Source organism: Lissotriton vulgaris, chromosome 8 (genome assembly GCF_964263255.1).
Source record: "Lissotriton vulgaris chromosome 8, aLisVul1.2, whole genome shotgun sequence".
Classification (NCBI taxonomy): domain Eukaryota; kingdom Metazoa; phylum Chordata; class Amphibia; order Caudata; family Salamandridae; genus Lissotriton; species Lissotriton vulgaris.
In genome coordinates, this window is record NC_141696.1 from 490,025,311 (window position 1) to 490,041,667 (window position 16,357).

Genomic DNA, 16,357 nt, shown 5'->3' on the forward strand with positions numbered 1-16,357 from the left:
TTGAGTGGAGTGTAATTATGTGGGGTGTAATTATGTGGCACTGATTGGTATTTGGAGTGTATGTTCCATTGCAGAGTGTGTGAGGGCGCAGAGTGTGAGGGTGCGCAGAGTGTGAGGGTGCGCAGAGTGTGAGGGTGCGCAGAGTGTGAGGGTGCGCAGAGTGTGAGGGTGCGCAGAGTGTGAGGGTGCGCAGAGTGTGAGGGTGCAGAGTGGGCAGTGTGTGTGGGAGGGTGGAATGTGTGCTTTGTGTGTGAGGGTGCAGTGTGTGTGTGCAGTGTGTGTGAGGGTGCAGTGTGTCCGTTTGTGTGAGGGTGCAGTGTGTGTGAGTGCAGTGGGTGTGTGGGTGCAGTGTGTGTGTGAGTGCAGTGTGTGTGAGTGCAGTGTGTGTGAGTGCAGTGTGTGTGGGTGCAGTGTGTGTGGGTGCAGTGTGTGTGGGTGCAGTGTGTGTGGGTGCAGTGTGTGTGGGTGCAGTGTGTGTGTGGGTGCAGTGTGTGTGTGGGTGCAGTGTGTGTGTGGGTGCAGTGTGTGTGTGGGTGCAGTGTGTGTGGGGGTGGAGTGTGTGCAGTGTGTTTGAGGGTGCAGTGAGTGTGAGTCAGAAGCATCTCATTGATAGGGCAGATTAAAGACTAAAATGTCACAGTTTTTGGATCATAAAATAGAAGTTTTATTTGGAATCGGATTCAGGAATGTAGAGAACAATTGTAGGACTAGAGCACCCTCACTGTGGTGGCCGGAAGTACCTATGTAGTGGGGGTCACAACTGCTCTGCACCCATTACGTTCTAAATATGGAAAAGGTTTCAGGTTGAGAAAAACCAAGTTCTGTAATAGAAAACACGTGGAGTATAACAAATTATTCATGTGAAACAAACAGAAATATTCCACCAGGCAACACAGTTTTAGCTTGCCAAATAAGATGCCAAGAAAAGATAGAACAAATTACCCGATCTCTGCCCTATTCTCAATTCTTCTTTTTGTAAGTTTTTTAAAAGGCAGGCTTTTAAGATGGCATGTAGTAGTTTCTTTGTAATGCTTATTGCATACATCTCTCAAACTGTCTCTACATAATACCTGTTGGGAACTGTTCTTATCTACGTAGTTTTGAATGGGGCACAGCAGAAATAAATCAAACCCCCGAATAAGTAAAACCCCAGAATTTTTCTGAAAGCGTCCCGAAGGAAACATGAAATTAGACCTGCAAAACAGTTGTATGAAAACATTCGGATTGTTGCTCGACTCCATGACGCGAACACATCCTGTACGTCTGACTTCCACCCGCTCTCATCTCATGAGGCGAGGTTGTGCACTTTCTTGTGCTCGAGCGAGCCTTCCTTCTTCTGGAAGTTATTTCTCGACTGCGTTATTGACTTCTAAAACAAGCAGAATCCTACGCTGTGAAGTGCAATGACGTATCATAAGCACACAAAAAAAAACAAGAACGAAAGACAGGCCAAAGCAGGGTGAAGGATTGGAGCATGAAAAACAAGGCAGCGCGGGGAGGGGGCTGGGCACGAAGGAAGGAGAAATGTGAGTCACGGCGGCCGTGAAGTGTGAAGCAGATCCCTTTGAAGCTCTCGGAGACAGGAGCAAATGGTAAGGGGAGGAGAAATGCTGCTGGTGTGAATGCCTGAGGCCAAATCCGGATCGTAAAAGTCAGCTTTTGGATGGACAGCAATAGGTTCGAGTAAACTCGACCTAAAAAGAGAACAGACTCAATTGGTTAAAAATGGGATCAAGCAATATAGGTAAGACCGATCGGTAGCAAGGATATTTACTCTGGCACCCTCTAAGTTGCAACCTCAGAAAGATCCTGGACTAGCCAATTTCAAGAAGCTGATTATCTATCAGCAGAAACTCAGTTGTCTCCAACAAGGTTGTAGACCATCACCTTACTTATTCAACATCTACATACAGCACCTCACCCCCTTTCGAACCCAACTGGGGTCCATTTTTACATATATACTGAGAGCAGCAAATTGGCAAACAACCTCGTTCACTATTCAAATTTCCTTTATTCGGTTTTTAAGGTAGAAAAACCACAAAAGTTAATTATTTAAAATAATCATTATAAAAATGCAGAACCAATTACATGGTTGTCATAATAAATACATTTTAAAAACATAGTTAATATTCAGCGACTGCTAAGCGTACCATTTCCAAAGTGCAATAGTGCAAAAAATCCAAGTTAAAAATTAGGTCAAGCTTAGAAATTGAATAAAGGTTATTTGATAATAAATGGTTTAGGGAGCTAGAAGGGGTAACAAACAGGTTTATATGGGCAGGAGGCAAAACACGTTGCAGCCAAAATTTTTGCCGCTGCCCCGAGAACGTGGCGGGTTGATGCTTCTCGATTTCAAAGCTAATTATTGGGCAACAGTTTTGCAATATATAAGAGGATGCTGGGGGGGGATATAACGGATAAATGGAGAGGGAGGGATATGATTCCGGATGTATACGATCTTTTGGTTAAGGATTCGGATAGATGGATTCGGATAGATGGCTTCTAAAATATGATGAGAAAAGCTATTACAAGAAGGTACGCTTCAAGACCCTGGGGGCTGCAATAACAATATGGTCTACCATTAAGAAGAAGTTAAAATTGGGTAGAATGAACTACTCTACACCGCTATATGGGAACCCATCGCTCCCAGGAATATTCCATGATTCCATAATGAAAGGTTGGGATAGGCAAGGGGTAAGAACTATAGGAGACCTTATAGGGCGGCAGGGGTAATAATCACCTATGAGAACGCGCAACGGTTATATAATCTAAGGCATAGAGATTTTTATAAATATTTACAAATTAGGTCAATATGGGCTCCTATAATAGAGTGGAAGCAAAGGCTGGGGGAGGCGTAAGCACACAGTAAGACATCTAATAACTTGCTTTACGTTGAGTCAATAAGAATCAGCATAGACAGAATTTACATAATGAATTTATGAATTTATGAACTTATTCAAAGGATTAATTTGTTATAATGAATGTTATCTGATTTTCTTATCTTGGTGAAATACAAAATGAAAATGTAATCTTGATGTTGATGAACAATGAAAATATTTTAAAAAAAAAAAAATGAATAAAGAGTACAAGGGAAATATCCTAAAATATGTAACAATAATTCCTTCAGTGCATCTATTCTAAATTTGGTCTATGTTTTATACAGAGTTTCAAAAATCTAGCCACATTCTTTGCAAAACACCCCGTTTCCAAATATAGAATTGCCAGGAAGGCTGGGCGACATTGTCGCAACCCCATGATCTTTAGGATTGGTACAACTCACTGTATCCTTGCTTCCCGGTAAAAGCCACAGAACATAACCACATGGAATGTAGACTGTGGGGATACACCATTGCAAGGACAAAGACACAATGGGGGTCATTAGGATGTCAGGCGGAATGCCCCCCACGGGACCCCCGCCCTTATGGCGGGCTGTCCCAATCCCCGACAGGATGGCGGGCGGGCAAAGTCCACCCGCCATCCTAATGACCCCCAATGAGTCAGACCAGTCATTGACCTTGGGGAATGTGACCAGGCGATGGAATGTGTTCATTCTAAGCCTGGTGAGCACAAACCTGTCAAATTCATTCAGTCTAAAAGTTAAATAAGGCTGGATAGTGAGAGTAGTTTGCACCGATAAAATATATTGGGCTGAACTTATGGCTGACTCCGTGGCTAGCCGCAAAACTTCCATATGGGCCAAACATATTTTCTTAAGTTTTTTCCTGGGAATCTCAATTATCAGCAGGGGGTCATGGTAGTACTTTATTAAGCCTAGGTCTGATAAAATGTTTTTAACATACAAGAGCCAGGCTATTTTATGTGAATTATCAAGAGCAAGGCAATCGCTCATGAGTTCCCTGTTTAAAACTAGTTTGGGCGATGACCAGATTCTGTGCCATAAAAGAAGCGGTTGGAGTTTGGCTAAGTCTATGATATATGGCAAACCCAACTCTATGTGGCAACTAAAGGTGGAAGTGCCACGTGGAACCGCTAAGAGGTACCTCAAGAAGCTATTTTCTACCTTTTGTAGAGCCTCCACTCTTCCGTGGCCCCAGACGCCACACTCACACATTTGGCTTGATAGATTTGTAACATTTCTACTGGTGATCTTTTACCAAGCCTTTGTGCGAAGTTAAATAATGCTGTAGTGGCCCTAATAAACAACAGTTTCCTAGCCTCTATAGCCTGCCTCCAGGTGCACTTATTGTCAATTAAAATTCCAAGATAGGGGTACGCAATAGTGGTATCCAGTTTAGTATGTTCACTATCTAAAGTCTGGCCTTTGACAGGTGGTGGATGTCAAACAACCTTCAAAATTAAACCCTAGCAAAACCAAGGTGTTATTGACATTTGGGGTTCAGTCTGCTTGGTATGATAACATTGGACCGTTTATAGCAAGATAATGCATGTTTCTAAATGTGTACAAAACCTGGACATCGACATTGGCCAAAAACTCTAGTTAAATGTATAAATAGGGAGCACATTTTTGTCAGTTAAAATTTCAAACCTGAATCTAAAGCCAGATCAGCCCTCAGTACATATTTCAGTTGTCAAAACACTCAATCACATCTGTATAGCACCACTTTTGTTTCATTGCAACTAAAACAATACTGTTGCATGGCTGATAGCAGGCGTATTAAAAGATACCATAACCTGTTTAATTTGCAGACCCTCAACTGACTACCAAGTAGTATAAGAATTATTTTTAAAGCCTGACCATATTCAAACAGCTACACCAGATCTTTACCTCTAGGTTTACCTGGTACGTTGCACTAAGTTTTACAGTCTGCAAAGTCTGCATTCCTTGGAGTCATCGAGGTAAATATCCAACATATGACAACATTCAGGGTGGATGTAGTGTGCAGTAAGGATACATTAGCATATTTAGAAACCACTTTAGAATAGATAAGTAGTACCTGCTGTAAATACTGATTTATTGTGATGTGCGCCATGAATTGGAAGAAAACGAAGACTGAAGACGGGGAGGGCTTTGTTCAGTACTGTGAAGAAAAGATAAGAAATCTATCAATCTCTTTCAATGAGCTTTAGAGTCAGAAAGATTTACAGTTTGAGATCATATGGCATTAGTCTTCATCCAAATAGTGTGTTCAGTATGAAAAGAAGAAAATTACACAGTATAACAAAGGACGCAAATTTAACAGCTGCATGGTCCTCTAAAGAAATCGTTTTATAGAATTGTACTACAGCACCTTGCTGGTTAGACCATCTCATTGCCTACTGTTGACTGTACCATTTCTAGCTTTATAAATGTCCTATTGCTAACAATTATGGTTTAAGAGTTTTTACAGGGTAAGCCACATGCCAATACTTTGCTACTGCAGGTTCATGAGGGACCTCCTAAAGAAAGAAAAAAAAGTATACCAAATTGCTCAACGTTATATGAAGGAAAACAACTTACGTTTACAATGTTCATCATAATCAATTTGTCAGTTGCAGTTTGTAACCTACGTGAGAACTTAATATCCGCAAGAATGGTAGCCCAGAAGGGAGAGTAGCTTACTACTAGTTAGCAGTCGATACTAGAGAGTTTAAATTTCTAGCCTTTAATATGATAACATAATTTATAATGGGAGCTGTTGTAGTCCCTGGTGAACCGACGACTTTATGTCCCTTGGTGACTTACTAAAGACAAGCATTTGCAATGCAATAGGTCTCGCATTAATTAAGTTTGAGCTATTGGCATTGCTAAATATTGCAACACAATTTGCAACAAAAGTCTATAAATTGTAGTAAAAAAAAAATGTGTATTTATTTTTGTAGCAATGGTGGCGTGCTGTGCTTTAGATGAATATGTTTAAAAGTAAAGTCCGCCATACTGTGATTGCTACAATAGTTAATTGTAGATGCGATAACAATTTATGTGTGCACTGCCGGCTGGTGGTGTGTGTGCCTGGTGTAAGCAAGCACTGACGGCTGGTGGGGTGTTTGACTAGTGAAAGCGTGCACTGACGGCTGGTGGTGTGTGCCTGGTGAAAGCGTGCACTGGCGGCTGGTGGTGTGTGTGTGTGCCTGGTGAAAGCGTGCACTGACGGCTGGTGGTGTGTGTGTGTATGTGCCTGGTGAAAGTGTGCACTGACGGCTGGTGGTGTGTGTGTGCCTAGTTGAAGCGTGCACTGACGGCTGGTGGTGTTTGTGCCCGGTGAAAGCGTGCACTGACGGCTGGTGGTGTTTGTGCCGGTGAAAGTGTGCATTGACAAATGATGGTGTCTGTGTCTGGTGAAAGTGTGCACTGACGGTGTAGTTGTGTGTGTGTGTGTGTGGTTGTGTGTGTGTGTGTATGTGTGTGGTATGTAGTAGTCCGTAAAAGGACTTTGCCCCCGCTTGCTGCTCCGACATTGGTTTTATGCTGTGCCACTCTCCTTAGCTGCTTTCTAAATTGTTGATGCGGCAAAATGTTAATTCCGTTTTGTTCAGGAAGCAGCACCGCCCAACTACAGTTTTCAACCACTTTGGTGGTTCTATGGATTTTTGAGGAGAACTCTTTTCTCAATTGTTGCAGCCCAGAATGCTGACCTGCATTGTCTAATTTGGAGGCCACGTACTAATGTTGTTATGCGCGGCTATCTAATTATCTCGCTGTGGAGCAAGGCCACCACATCGCTTTGCTGTACTGAGACGGTCCTATCGCACCACAGCTGTGCCTGGAGCCGCTTTTCTTTCCACCTGTACCTATTTAGCTCGCTTTGGTTTGAGGCTGTGATCCCTCTGTTGCACCGAGCCGGCCCAGCTCCTCTTTTTGGTGCACCACGACTTTCACATTTCACTGATTCTGCTTCAGACACAAACTGGGAAGCTCGGCGAGAATCTACATATTGCCAGGGCTTTAATGTACAATACAGGGCAGCCTGAGGGTTATTGCATAGTCTGGGGCAAACAATTGAGAACATCTAACTATTTTTTTTACATGGCATTTCACAGATCTGTAAAGAGCAGGCTGTTCTGGAGTTATACAATTCTCTCTTACACATGTTGAAAGATGAAAGCCTCGCAAGAGAATAAACGTGTTTCTTTAATATAACACACTCCGCTCAACTATTGTATGTCTGAATACTTCTTCATACAGTCTGCACTACTGCTATTATTACTCAGATTGATGTCACTCATTTTATCGGAAATATGAGGCAGAGTAACCTCTGATATTTATGTAACTCGCTGGTACACCGGCGTGTCTCTTAGAAAGGCAATATAGTAATTCATTTTTAAAATGTCTTTATTCGGCTCAAATTGGCCATAAAAGATCGATAAATAAAAAATCACAAAAAAACGGTATAACATTAGAATGTGTTAGTATAGTAATACTATATCGTGGGGACAATTGTTATTTAATTCGATTTTGCTCATGTTGTCGGAATAATGAACAGCAAGACAGCCCTGTCAGAGAACAAACAGTGTGTTTGTTTTTTTACTTCATCACAATGTTTACTGGCACCTTACTGTGTCTACAAATATGTGTTATTTATTATTTACCTTGACGGCAGTAGTGTATGTAGGATAACAGTTGAATAGGACCTGCGAGGATTTCAAGTTGTAATTTGAAGGTTGATTGTTCATAGTCTACGTTTTCTCCGTGTTTCGGTCCACTTACTGCATCTGTGAGGGTCTTGCTCACTCCCCCACTAGTCGACCCCATTTGTAATTACCCCCCAACACCCCTAGCCACAGCTGCAGTCATAACGGGAGGTGACAGGTCGGAGTCTCGTGTTGCAAGATGGACAGGAACTTAATATCAGGACAGAAACACTTAAAACAAGACGTGAGCGTGAACTGGCGAAACAGAAACCTGTTGTGGGGCGGGACTTCCGTCTTCTGAAGCCCGCGCCCACGGAGTGGCTGACCCAGAGGAGCAGTGGTGACGCGGGGCTCCCATGCCCGAGGGAGAGCCCCGCGGAGGCTGCAGAAGTCCGGAGTGGCGCCGATGCGGTGAGTGGGTGTCATGCCTCGAGACTCCTATACACTGTCCCTTTAAGAAATGTGCTATTTAGAGCACTATGAACCAAGGAGCGACGCTTCACGTTCTTGCGTCAAGCTCCCTTCGTTTCCGCATCTGTCTGGATTCTATTGCCTGACTTCCGTATTGATTTGGATCTTCCTGTTTGTTGTGCGCTGTACTGAAGAGAGCGTTACCGGCCCCCGCGTTCCTGAGCGAGCCCCGGATTGCGCTTACAATCAGCAGCGGTTCGCTGCATACAGGCGTTCATGCTTGGGCGCCTGTGTCCCCTAGTGCTGCTTGTTCACGATACTCTCCGTGAACCTTCTTCCCACCTTGCCCTCGAGTCCCGCCCGGCGGCCGGGTTTTGCCCCGCCATCCGGCTGGGCTCAGCTTTGTGGTTTTTTTCGGAGTGTGCTTCACCTGACAGCCGGGCCTGCTCTCCGTTGTCCGGTCGGGCGTCATTCTGACTCCGCCTCCCTGGAATCCCTCTACCCGGCAGCCGGGCTTGGTCTCCGCTGACTGGTGTATGTCCCCTTTAGTATTTTATTTCTTTCCCTTACTGGATTCGTTTACTGCAGAGGTCTTCAAACTTTTGTAGGTTGAGCCCCCCCAGCAGAATTGTTTTCGATGTTGGGCCCCCCACCACTTGACAGAAATTTCTGGAATCTAGTACACTACATAATCGACCGCCGCGTACATATCAGGGGCCATATCTATTAACTAAACTGTAGTTATCAATTACATCTTTTTAAACACTTATCCGCTGCTGCCGTGAATAGATTGCTGTTACAGTTTTTTTTAGCTATGGGACTAGGTTTGTGTAGTACTAGTAGTAGGGCAGAAAAGTACCACGCCACGAAAGAACACTATCACAGCATGGGGGATTTTAGTTTAGGATGGGCGCACCACCTTATGCTTTGGGAGGCCTACAGTCAGGAGCCACAAGTGATGACAAGAACACCATGCTGGCATGGCTGACCTGCAGGCATGATGTATTTTTTACTCATGTATGTATGTGTCTGTTTAACAGAAGACAGCATCTCTGGTAAATTATTTCAGTCTGACTCACACAATTAATTTAGTTTCAAATCTGCAGGCCTGGCCGCAGGGCTGCTCTGTCTCCTCATCCTTATCATGGCCGCCCTGACTAACTAGATTTATCTTCACAGACTACGGTTGACAGTTTTACCAGCACACTCTCCCTGCTCTCTTCGCACTGGGGCCCGCCTGGGGGAGGGGGAGGAAAGGAAGGGGGTCAGTTATGGCTCACGTCATCATCATCATTCTTAAGATGCCCACTGTCCGCTCTCATTTGTTGTAATATCATTATTTCACAGCGTGGAGCGCACCACGCATTGCAAATGATTGAGATGAGATAAGATGATAATAAACTAAGATACAGAAATCTGCAGGCGCAGGGCCGCTCGTCATCCTTCAGGTTTACATCTGCAAGAGATCTCGGGTTTAATTTAATTCTGCCGACAGTAATCTCGCAGGCCGTGGTACTTCACTTGAGGCTCAGGTATTTTCTTTAAACTACGGGTGCCGGTGTGTGATTTGCCACTAGTGTCCTTCCATTTCTGGTGCTCTACAGCAGTTTCAAGAAGTTTGGGAGTTTTTTGTTCAAATGGCTGCAATTTCTGATATTTGAAAGTTTCCTTCGTGTTCATTGAATGATTTTTGTTCACGAGAAAGTGTGACTCATAGAAGTTGGAATTTCACACATAGCAATCTGAAACCTTGGCAGCTATGTCAGCGCTACCTATTAACCCCCTCCTGGGATGGTTAACAGTTAGCACTTCGCAAACAAAAGCATGGGCGCGTCATGCCCAATGATTTCCCCTCCCTCCCCCCTTCAACCCTCTGTCACCTGGAGTTCTTTAATGACGGAAATTCCCATTTGAAATGGGTGAAGACTTGTGATGCAGAGGACAACAAAGGTAAGATTTTAGTGCCGAGTGCGCGTCGCGCCCCCCCTGGGATGGTGTCGCGCCCCCCAGGGGGGGCGCGCCCCACAATTTGAAGAACTCTGGTTTACTGGAATTCTACTTCGTGTATTTGGTGTGATTCTTGCGTGGACCAGAGTGGGTGCAGTTTCAGCTTCACTACAGGGAATCACGGTAACAGCGCATTTGCGCTACTTGTATACTTTTATTAAGGTTTGTCATACATATGGTTAAATATATGTTATTTTGGTTTTCATAGACGGTCATATCATCATCAGAAGAAGTGGGCTAAAGGTTCTTTACATGCCACCCGTTAGTGAATGTTTCTTCAAAGCCTTCTACAAAACCGCTGAAGTGAGAAGTGTACAAATTAGACTATATTATTACTACCAGTATCTAGTCAACAATTACTCACTAACATATGATGTCATCTCTGCCACAGCTCCAGATGAAGTTCCTTATATAAGACTCCACATGTTTAATTCAGCGACACGTTAGGAACCTGGGGTATGTGATGTTTCTATGTGTAAAGGTGTCTCAGTGTTTTCATTATAGTGTGTCATAAGCTAGAATACTTACTCACCTTTTATTGCAGCCTACCTGTTGACCAGTTCCCCCCATTGAAGTACCACACATCCAATCCTGAAGATCACCATCGAACACAATTTTTCCCCCCCAACTTTCCTTGTTTTGTCTCCCTGTTTTCCCCTGGCGTGTCTCTCGTACTCTAGTGTTTGATAGAGTCGGAAGGTCGTAGGGGAAGGCTGTGGAATATTCTTCGGATTCCTGACGCTCCTGTGGAACCTACCTGCAATCCTTACAGTGGGGCTTAGTTGTACTGGGGGTGGCGGCGGGGGGTGTGTGGTGTGTGTGTGTGTGTGTGCGTGCGTGTGCGCTCGTGTGTGTGCGTGCGTGTGTGTGTGTGTGTGCGTGTCTCTGTGTGTGCGCTCGTATGTGTGCGTGTCTCTGTGTGTGCGTGCGTGTGTCTCTGTGTGTGCGCTCGTGTGTGCGCGCGAAACGAAAGCAGGGGGTGGTGTGGCTGTGTGTGTAAGCAAGAAGTGCATGAGGCTTTCAAGGGAGACAGGAGATGGTGAACGCGCGACCTGATCCGATTCAGTCATGCTGCACGTGCCCATCTCCTCTCTCCTTGAAATCAGACTCGCCGACTATAGGTCTTTCTGCGATATCGCTTCGCGATGCGTCGCTGGTGCGAGACCTAAAAACATAATTATCATGGTTACCCTTTGGATGCTAAAAGACAACCCCAAGTATGTGTCTTCTCCTGTGTGATCCTAGTGAGAAAGGACTTACAAATCACGCTCTGTTGACCTCTCCACGTCTATTCCCAAGCTCAAGTTCTGATGAAAAAGGACATAATCAGTCGCCATCCTGTCTAACAGACCCAGTTCCCCTACAGAACGCCCATGCTATAGTTACTCCTCTCTCTGCTGTTACAAGCTGCAAATACGTGTCATGTCCCGCAGTGCCAAAGGGAGTGTTGCATGTCTTGTTCACATACATCGCCGCTCTAGAAAGAATCCTCCCTCCACTATAATCCGCTGCGATCACAGGCCGTGTCCGCTGCTGCACAATAACGAGAGCTGCCCGTGTGTTTTAACCCCTTCGATGCTCATGACGGAACGGTTCCGTCATGAGCATCGGTCGAGCTGTGCTCATGACGGAACCGTTCGGTCATGACCACACCCATTAACATTGGGGCCCAGCACCGGCGGTAAATTGTGGCAGCACGGATGTGGTTAAAAGACTGATCATATGTTGTATTCTCTCTGGATAGAGAAAACAGACCACTCTGCCCAAATCCAGCAGCGCTAACCTTAAAAGCAACTATAAAAAAACTCTTGTATTTGCGCAATCATGACTACTGAATGATTTCTGTAGATCAAAAAACACCAATAAAAACACAAACCATTCGATGAATAAGGAGTGTGATAAAGGGTGTAAAAATACATCAGTGACCCACGGGGCGGGAGAAACTGAAGGAGACAAGAGAGGCAAGAAAGCACCAGGACAGGAGAGAAGACGAAGAGACTGAGTGAGAGCGGAGGGAGTCAAAGGGGAGCGGGATAGGGTTTCAGAAGAAGGGTAGGTGTGAGAGAAAGGGAGGAGGAAGTGACATAGATGGGAGAGGAAACTGGGGGTCTATTAATGTAGTGTCAATCAGCTGCAGCGACTTCTTTTCATCTACAGCCCTTCTCCTCCTTGCTCCCTCCTCCCGGCAGACGGTGGGAAGGAGAGCCCGGCCGGGGTGGGTGGGGGGAGAGCTGCACTCACGGTGAGACAGACCAGCCAGAGGCGGGAGGCAGCCTATAAGAAATGCGGATATTACTGCTGCTGAGTTCACGGCCTAATCAGAGAGCCACAGTGGCGCGTGCATGAAGGCAGCAGGACGGCCTGGAAAGCAGATGCCTTTGGGAACTCTGCATGAACCTTCCCTTGACACACCTCTCGCTAGGGCTGAGTGAAAACAGATGCGCTTGTCACAGGCGGCATCCGAAAACTGCAAACCAGCAAACCAGAAGCACAGAAAATACATTAATCACTACCTAAGCCAATGGAAAAAGGTTGTGACAGAAGGGTGTGGACAATGCCTTTTATTTATATTTTACATCAAAAACATAAATAAAAGGAGTTTTTATTTACAGAGCCAATAGCTCAAATGCGCATAATTGCGAGACCTATTGCATTGGCAAGCAAAAGGGCTTGATAAATCACCGTGCTTTTATCGGCAATAGAAGGCTGATGATCTGAGCAGGCTTGCATATATATTTTTATTTATTTATTTATTTCACTTCTATAGCGCTACAGCTACCCAACAAAGGGTTTCCCGGAGCTGATGATTCAGTGCATTGAGATATTCAGGTTATTTAGATGTTGAACAGCCAGGTTTTTAAGGCCTTCCTGAATTTCAAGTGATTGGTTTCCTGCCTAAGGGTCAATGGAAGAGTGTTCCAGAGGGAGGGTCCAAGATATGAAAAAGATTTGCCGCCCATTCTCGCCAGCCTGATTTTGGGGATCACAAATTGGTTGGCTGTAGCTGAGCGAAGGGTACGGGATGGACGGTAGGGATGTATAAGATTTTGTAGGTACTTGGGTGCCTTGTTAGTTGAAATCCTGTGCATAAGACATAAGGATTTGAATTTTACCCGGTTCTCGATTTTCAGCCAATGCAATTCGCGGATGTACTTGGTGGTGGGTGTGGAGATGGGAATTTTCCACAGTAATCTTGCGGCAGCATTTTGCACTGTCTGTAGTCGTCGGGTTGTGGCCTTGTTGGCCCCCAGGTATAGCACGTTGGCGTAATCGAGCCTGGAGGTTATCAGAGCATTGATGACCGATTTTTGGGTATTTTTGGGCAACATCCAACAGATTTTCTTCAACCACTTTAGAATCGCGAAGCAAGTAGCTGATGTCTTAGTAGCTTGCTGGTTAAGACTAAGTGATTCATCAATGATGACTCCAAGGTTGCGGGCTGATTTGACTGGAACCGGGGGTGTACCCATCACATCAGGCCAGTGCTGGGGTCCCCAGAGTCCTTTGTTCTTGCCCAAAACAAGTAGCTCTGTTTTCTCGCCATTAAGTTTGAGAAAAAAATTTCTCATCCACTCTGCGATGTTAGTGAGGCCGATTTTTAATGACGAGATGTTGTTGGAATCCGAGGATGATAGAGAGAAAATAAGCTGGGAGTCGTCAGCATACGAGAACATGAGTAGACCAGACTCTTCTATCATTTTGGCCAGTGGGCTCATGTAAATATTGAAAAGCAGCGGGCTCAATATAGAGCCCTGCGGCACTCCATGTTTGAGGATCATAGTGTCAGAGCATGCTGATTGGGAAAAAACTTGGAAGGTACGTTGTTCTAGTAGGGATTTAATCCAGTTGCAAGCGGCGCCCCTAATACCGGTGGCGTGGAGAGTTTGCTCAAGTACAGCATGTGACACAGTATCAAATGCTGCACTGAGATCCAGTAACAGCAAGGCAACCGTTTCTCCGCGGTCCAAAAATAGACGGATGTTCTCAGTTACGCCCAACAGGGTCGTTTCCGTCGAGAATCCTGTGCGGAATCCTGACTGATGAAGAGGTAGTAGATTATGGGTGGTAATGAAATCAGCGAGGACTCTGTGAACATGTTTTTCCAATATCTTTGAGAAGGTTGGTAATAATGAGATAGGCCTAAAATTGGATGGCAAGTTGGGATCTGTTCCAGCTTTTTTCAATAAAGGGTGAATCATTGCATGTTTCCACTCCTTCGGTACGGTTTCTTCCTGTAATGATTTATTAAGAAGATTGGTAATTGTCTCTAGGGCTCTATTATTTAGTTTTTTCAAGATAGAACAAGGTAGTGGATCGTTTGGTGAACCTGATTTGATGGAATCCAAAAGTTTACGAACCAGGTCTAAGTCGAGCGGCGGCCATTTATCTAGAATAGCTGGAGGTGTTACATCATGTGGGAATATATAGGAGGACAACTCTGTTTCCATAGGGATGATGGAGGCTGAAGTATTAGTATCAAGGCCAATGTTAATAGAAGGCAGAATCACCCTGGACTTGTCAATTTCCTTTGTGGTTTGTTCTATACCCTGATAGATCTTATCAACTTTTTCTACAAAAAAGGCTGCAAGAGCGTCACATTGTGATTTGTTTAGATCTGGAGGAGTTTGTAAGGTGAGGGAACCAGCTAATTCTCTTACAGTTTTAAAAAGTGTTTTGGACTGGCATAGGGCTTCGGTGATTTTCGTGCAAGCATGTTCAGCTTTAGCTTTGGCACAGAGCCTCTGATAATTTGAGAGTTTATTTTTGTAAACATTTCCTGATTAATTGTGTAGGAACTGATGTTCTAACCCCATTAGAGATTTTTACAAGAAGGGAAAATTTTATCAGGAAGTGGTCAGACCAGGGCACTGGGATGGCCGTGGGTTTAGATATGTCATTTAAGTTGGAGAGGATAGGATCCAACAAATGACCGGCTCTATGTGTGGGGCCAGAATTCTTTAAGGTCAGATTAAGGGATGTAAGATCCGTTTTAAAGTCGCTCACTATGGAGCAGTCATCTTTCTCCAAATGTAGGTTCATGTCTCCTAGAATAGTGAAGCCAGCCATTTTCATAATTAAGGGTCCAAGAAGTTCGACAAGATGAGATATCCATTTAGCAGCAGTTCCTGGTGGCCTATAAATAAGCGCTCCCGAGAAAGTAAAGTTCGGTGTAAGTGAAAGTTTAAAAATTACGCCTTCACAACCCTCACATGGGACTTTGTTGAATTCGCAGTTATAGCGTTTTTTAAAAATAATTGCTATCCCTCCTCCTGGTGGTTTTTCACGATCAAGTCTGACAATAGCATAAGTTTCAGGGAGTGCCATAGCTAAGTCAGGTCCAGAACTGTCTTGAAGCCATGTTTCAGTTAGGGAAACTGCATCGGGAACCTCATCCAAGAGTAAATTGAAGATTTCAGTTCGATGCTTAGGTAGTGAGCGGCAGTTAATACTAAAGAATAAGAACTGTTCAGAAGGCATCTTATCATTGTTTGTAGGATTTCTAACCTGTAGGGCTTTTATTTGTACGTGGTCAGTGGATAAATGGCAACATTGACATGTAGTTTTCTTTAGATCAGGATCTATTGTCCTGCATGCAGGATGACGAGTGGGTCGAAGGGCTAGTAAACATTCAGAAGAATATTTTAGGCGTAAATGACTGATTGTGTTAGTTAATGCTTCGGTTATAAGGGGGGTATGTAACTAAATCCCTGAAACCTGAAGGAAGAGGTGCCATAGTGCTTGGCACGTCCGGGGCGCGTCCGAGGCGCGGACGGGCGCAGACGGGCTGACTCTGGCGTGACTCCGGCGCTGGCGAGGCGCGTCCGCTGTCGCGGAGGATATCCGTATCCTTTTGTAGGAAAGGCTAGAGCGCTGAACCAGCTGCTGCCTCCCACTTAAGATGTCTGCCGTGAGAAATGCTACCCTTCTGCTCGGTAAACAGCCCTGAAATCGGCTGTTACCGGCGAAAAGTGCAAGGGGAGTAATTTGCAGGGGTGGGGTAAGTGCTAATGGTATTTCAAAGTGAATTACGCAAATAGTGAAATTTTAAAAGTTTCGGCGTCTAAAAATGCAGCTAGTGTTCCTATGCAATGCGTTTTCGATCAGCGACAATTGCACACACAGCGAGAATCACACAGTTAGCACAACAATAGTATTCTACCTCCCGGCTCAAGCCTCAGGAGGGGTCCAAGATTAATGCAGGTAGCACCAGTGTCAGCGCATTGAATCTAGCGTCTGAAGTCCCTGGGCTCCTTTTGTAGGAAAGGCTAGAGCGCTGAACCAGCTGCCGCCTCCCACTTAAGATGTCTGCCGTGAGAAATGCTACCCTTCTGCTCGGTAAACAGCCCTGAAATCGGCTGTTACCGGCGAAAAGTGCAAGGGGAGTAATTTGCAGGGGTGGGGTAAGTGC

At 44.8% G+C, this 16,357-nt stretch overlaps 1 protein-coding gene across 3 annotated transcripts in view; it reads right to left on the reverse strand.

The window, feature by feature from the left end:
• The window catches only part of PCID2 (PCI domain containing 2), a 321,918-nt gene that overhangs the window by 288,978 nt on the left and 16,583 nt on the right, over positions 1-16,357 (reverse strand). For all 3 annotated transcript variants that reach the window (XM_086934305.1, XM_086934306.1, XM_086934304.1), the window contains exon 2: positions 4,917-5,000. In XM_086934305.1, coding sequence (XP_086790431.1) covers positions 4,917-4,952 — 36 coding nt within the window. In that variant the 5' untranslated portion in view covers positions 4,953-5,000. The remainder of the gene's footprint in view (positions 1-4,916; positions 5,001-16,357) is intronic.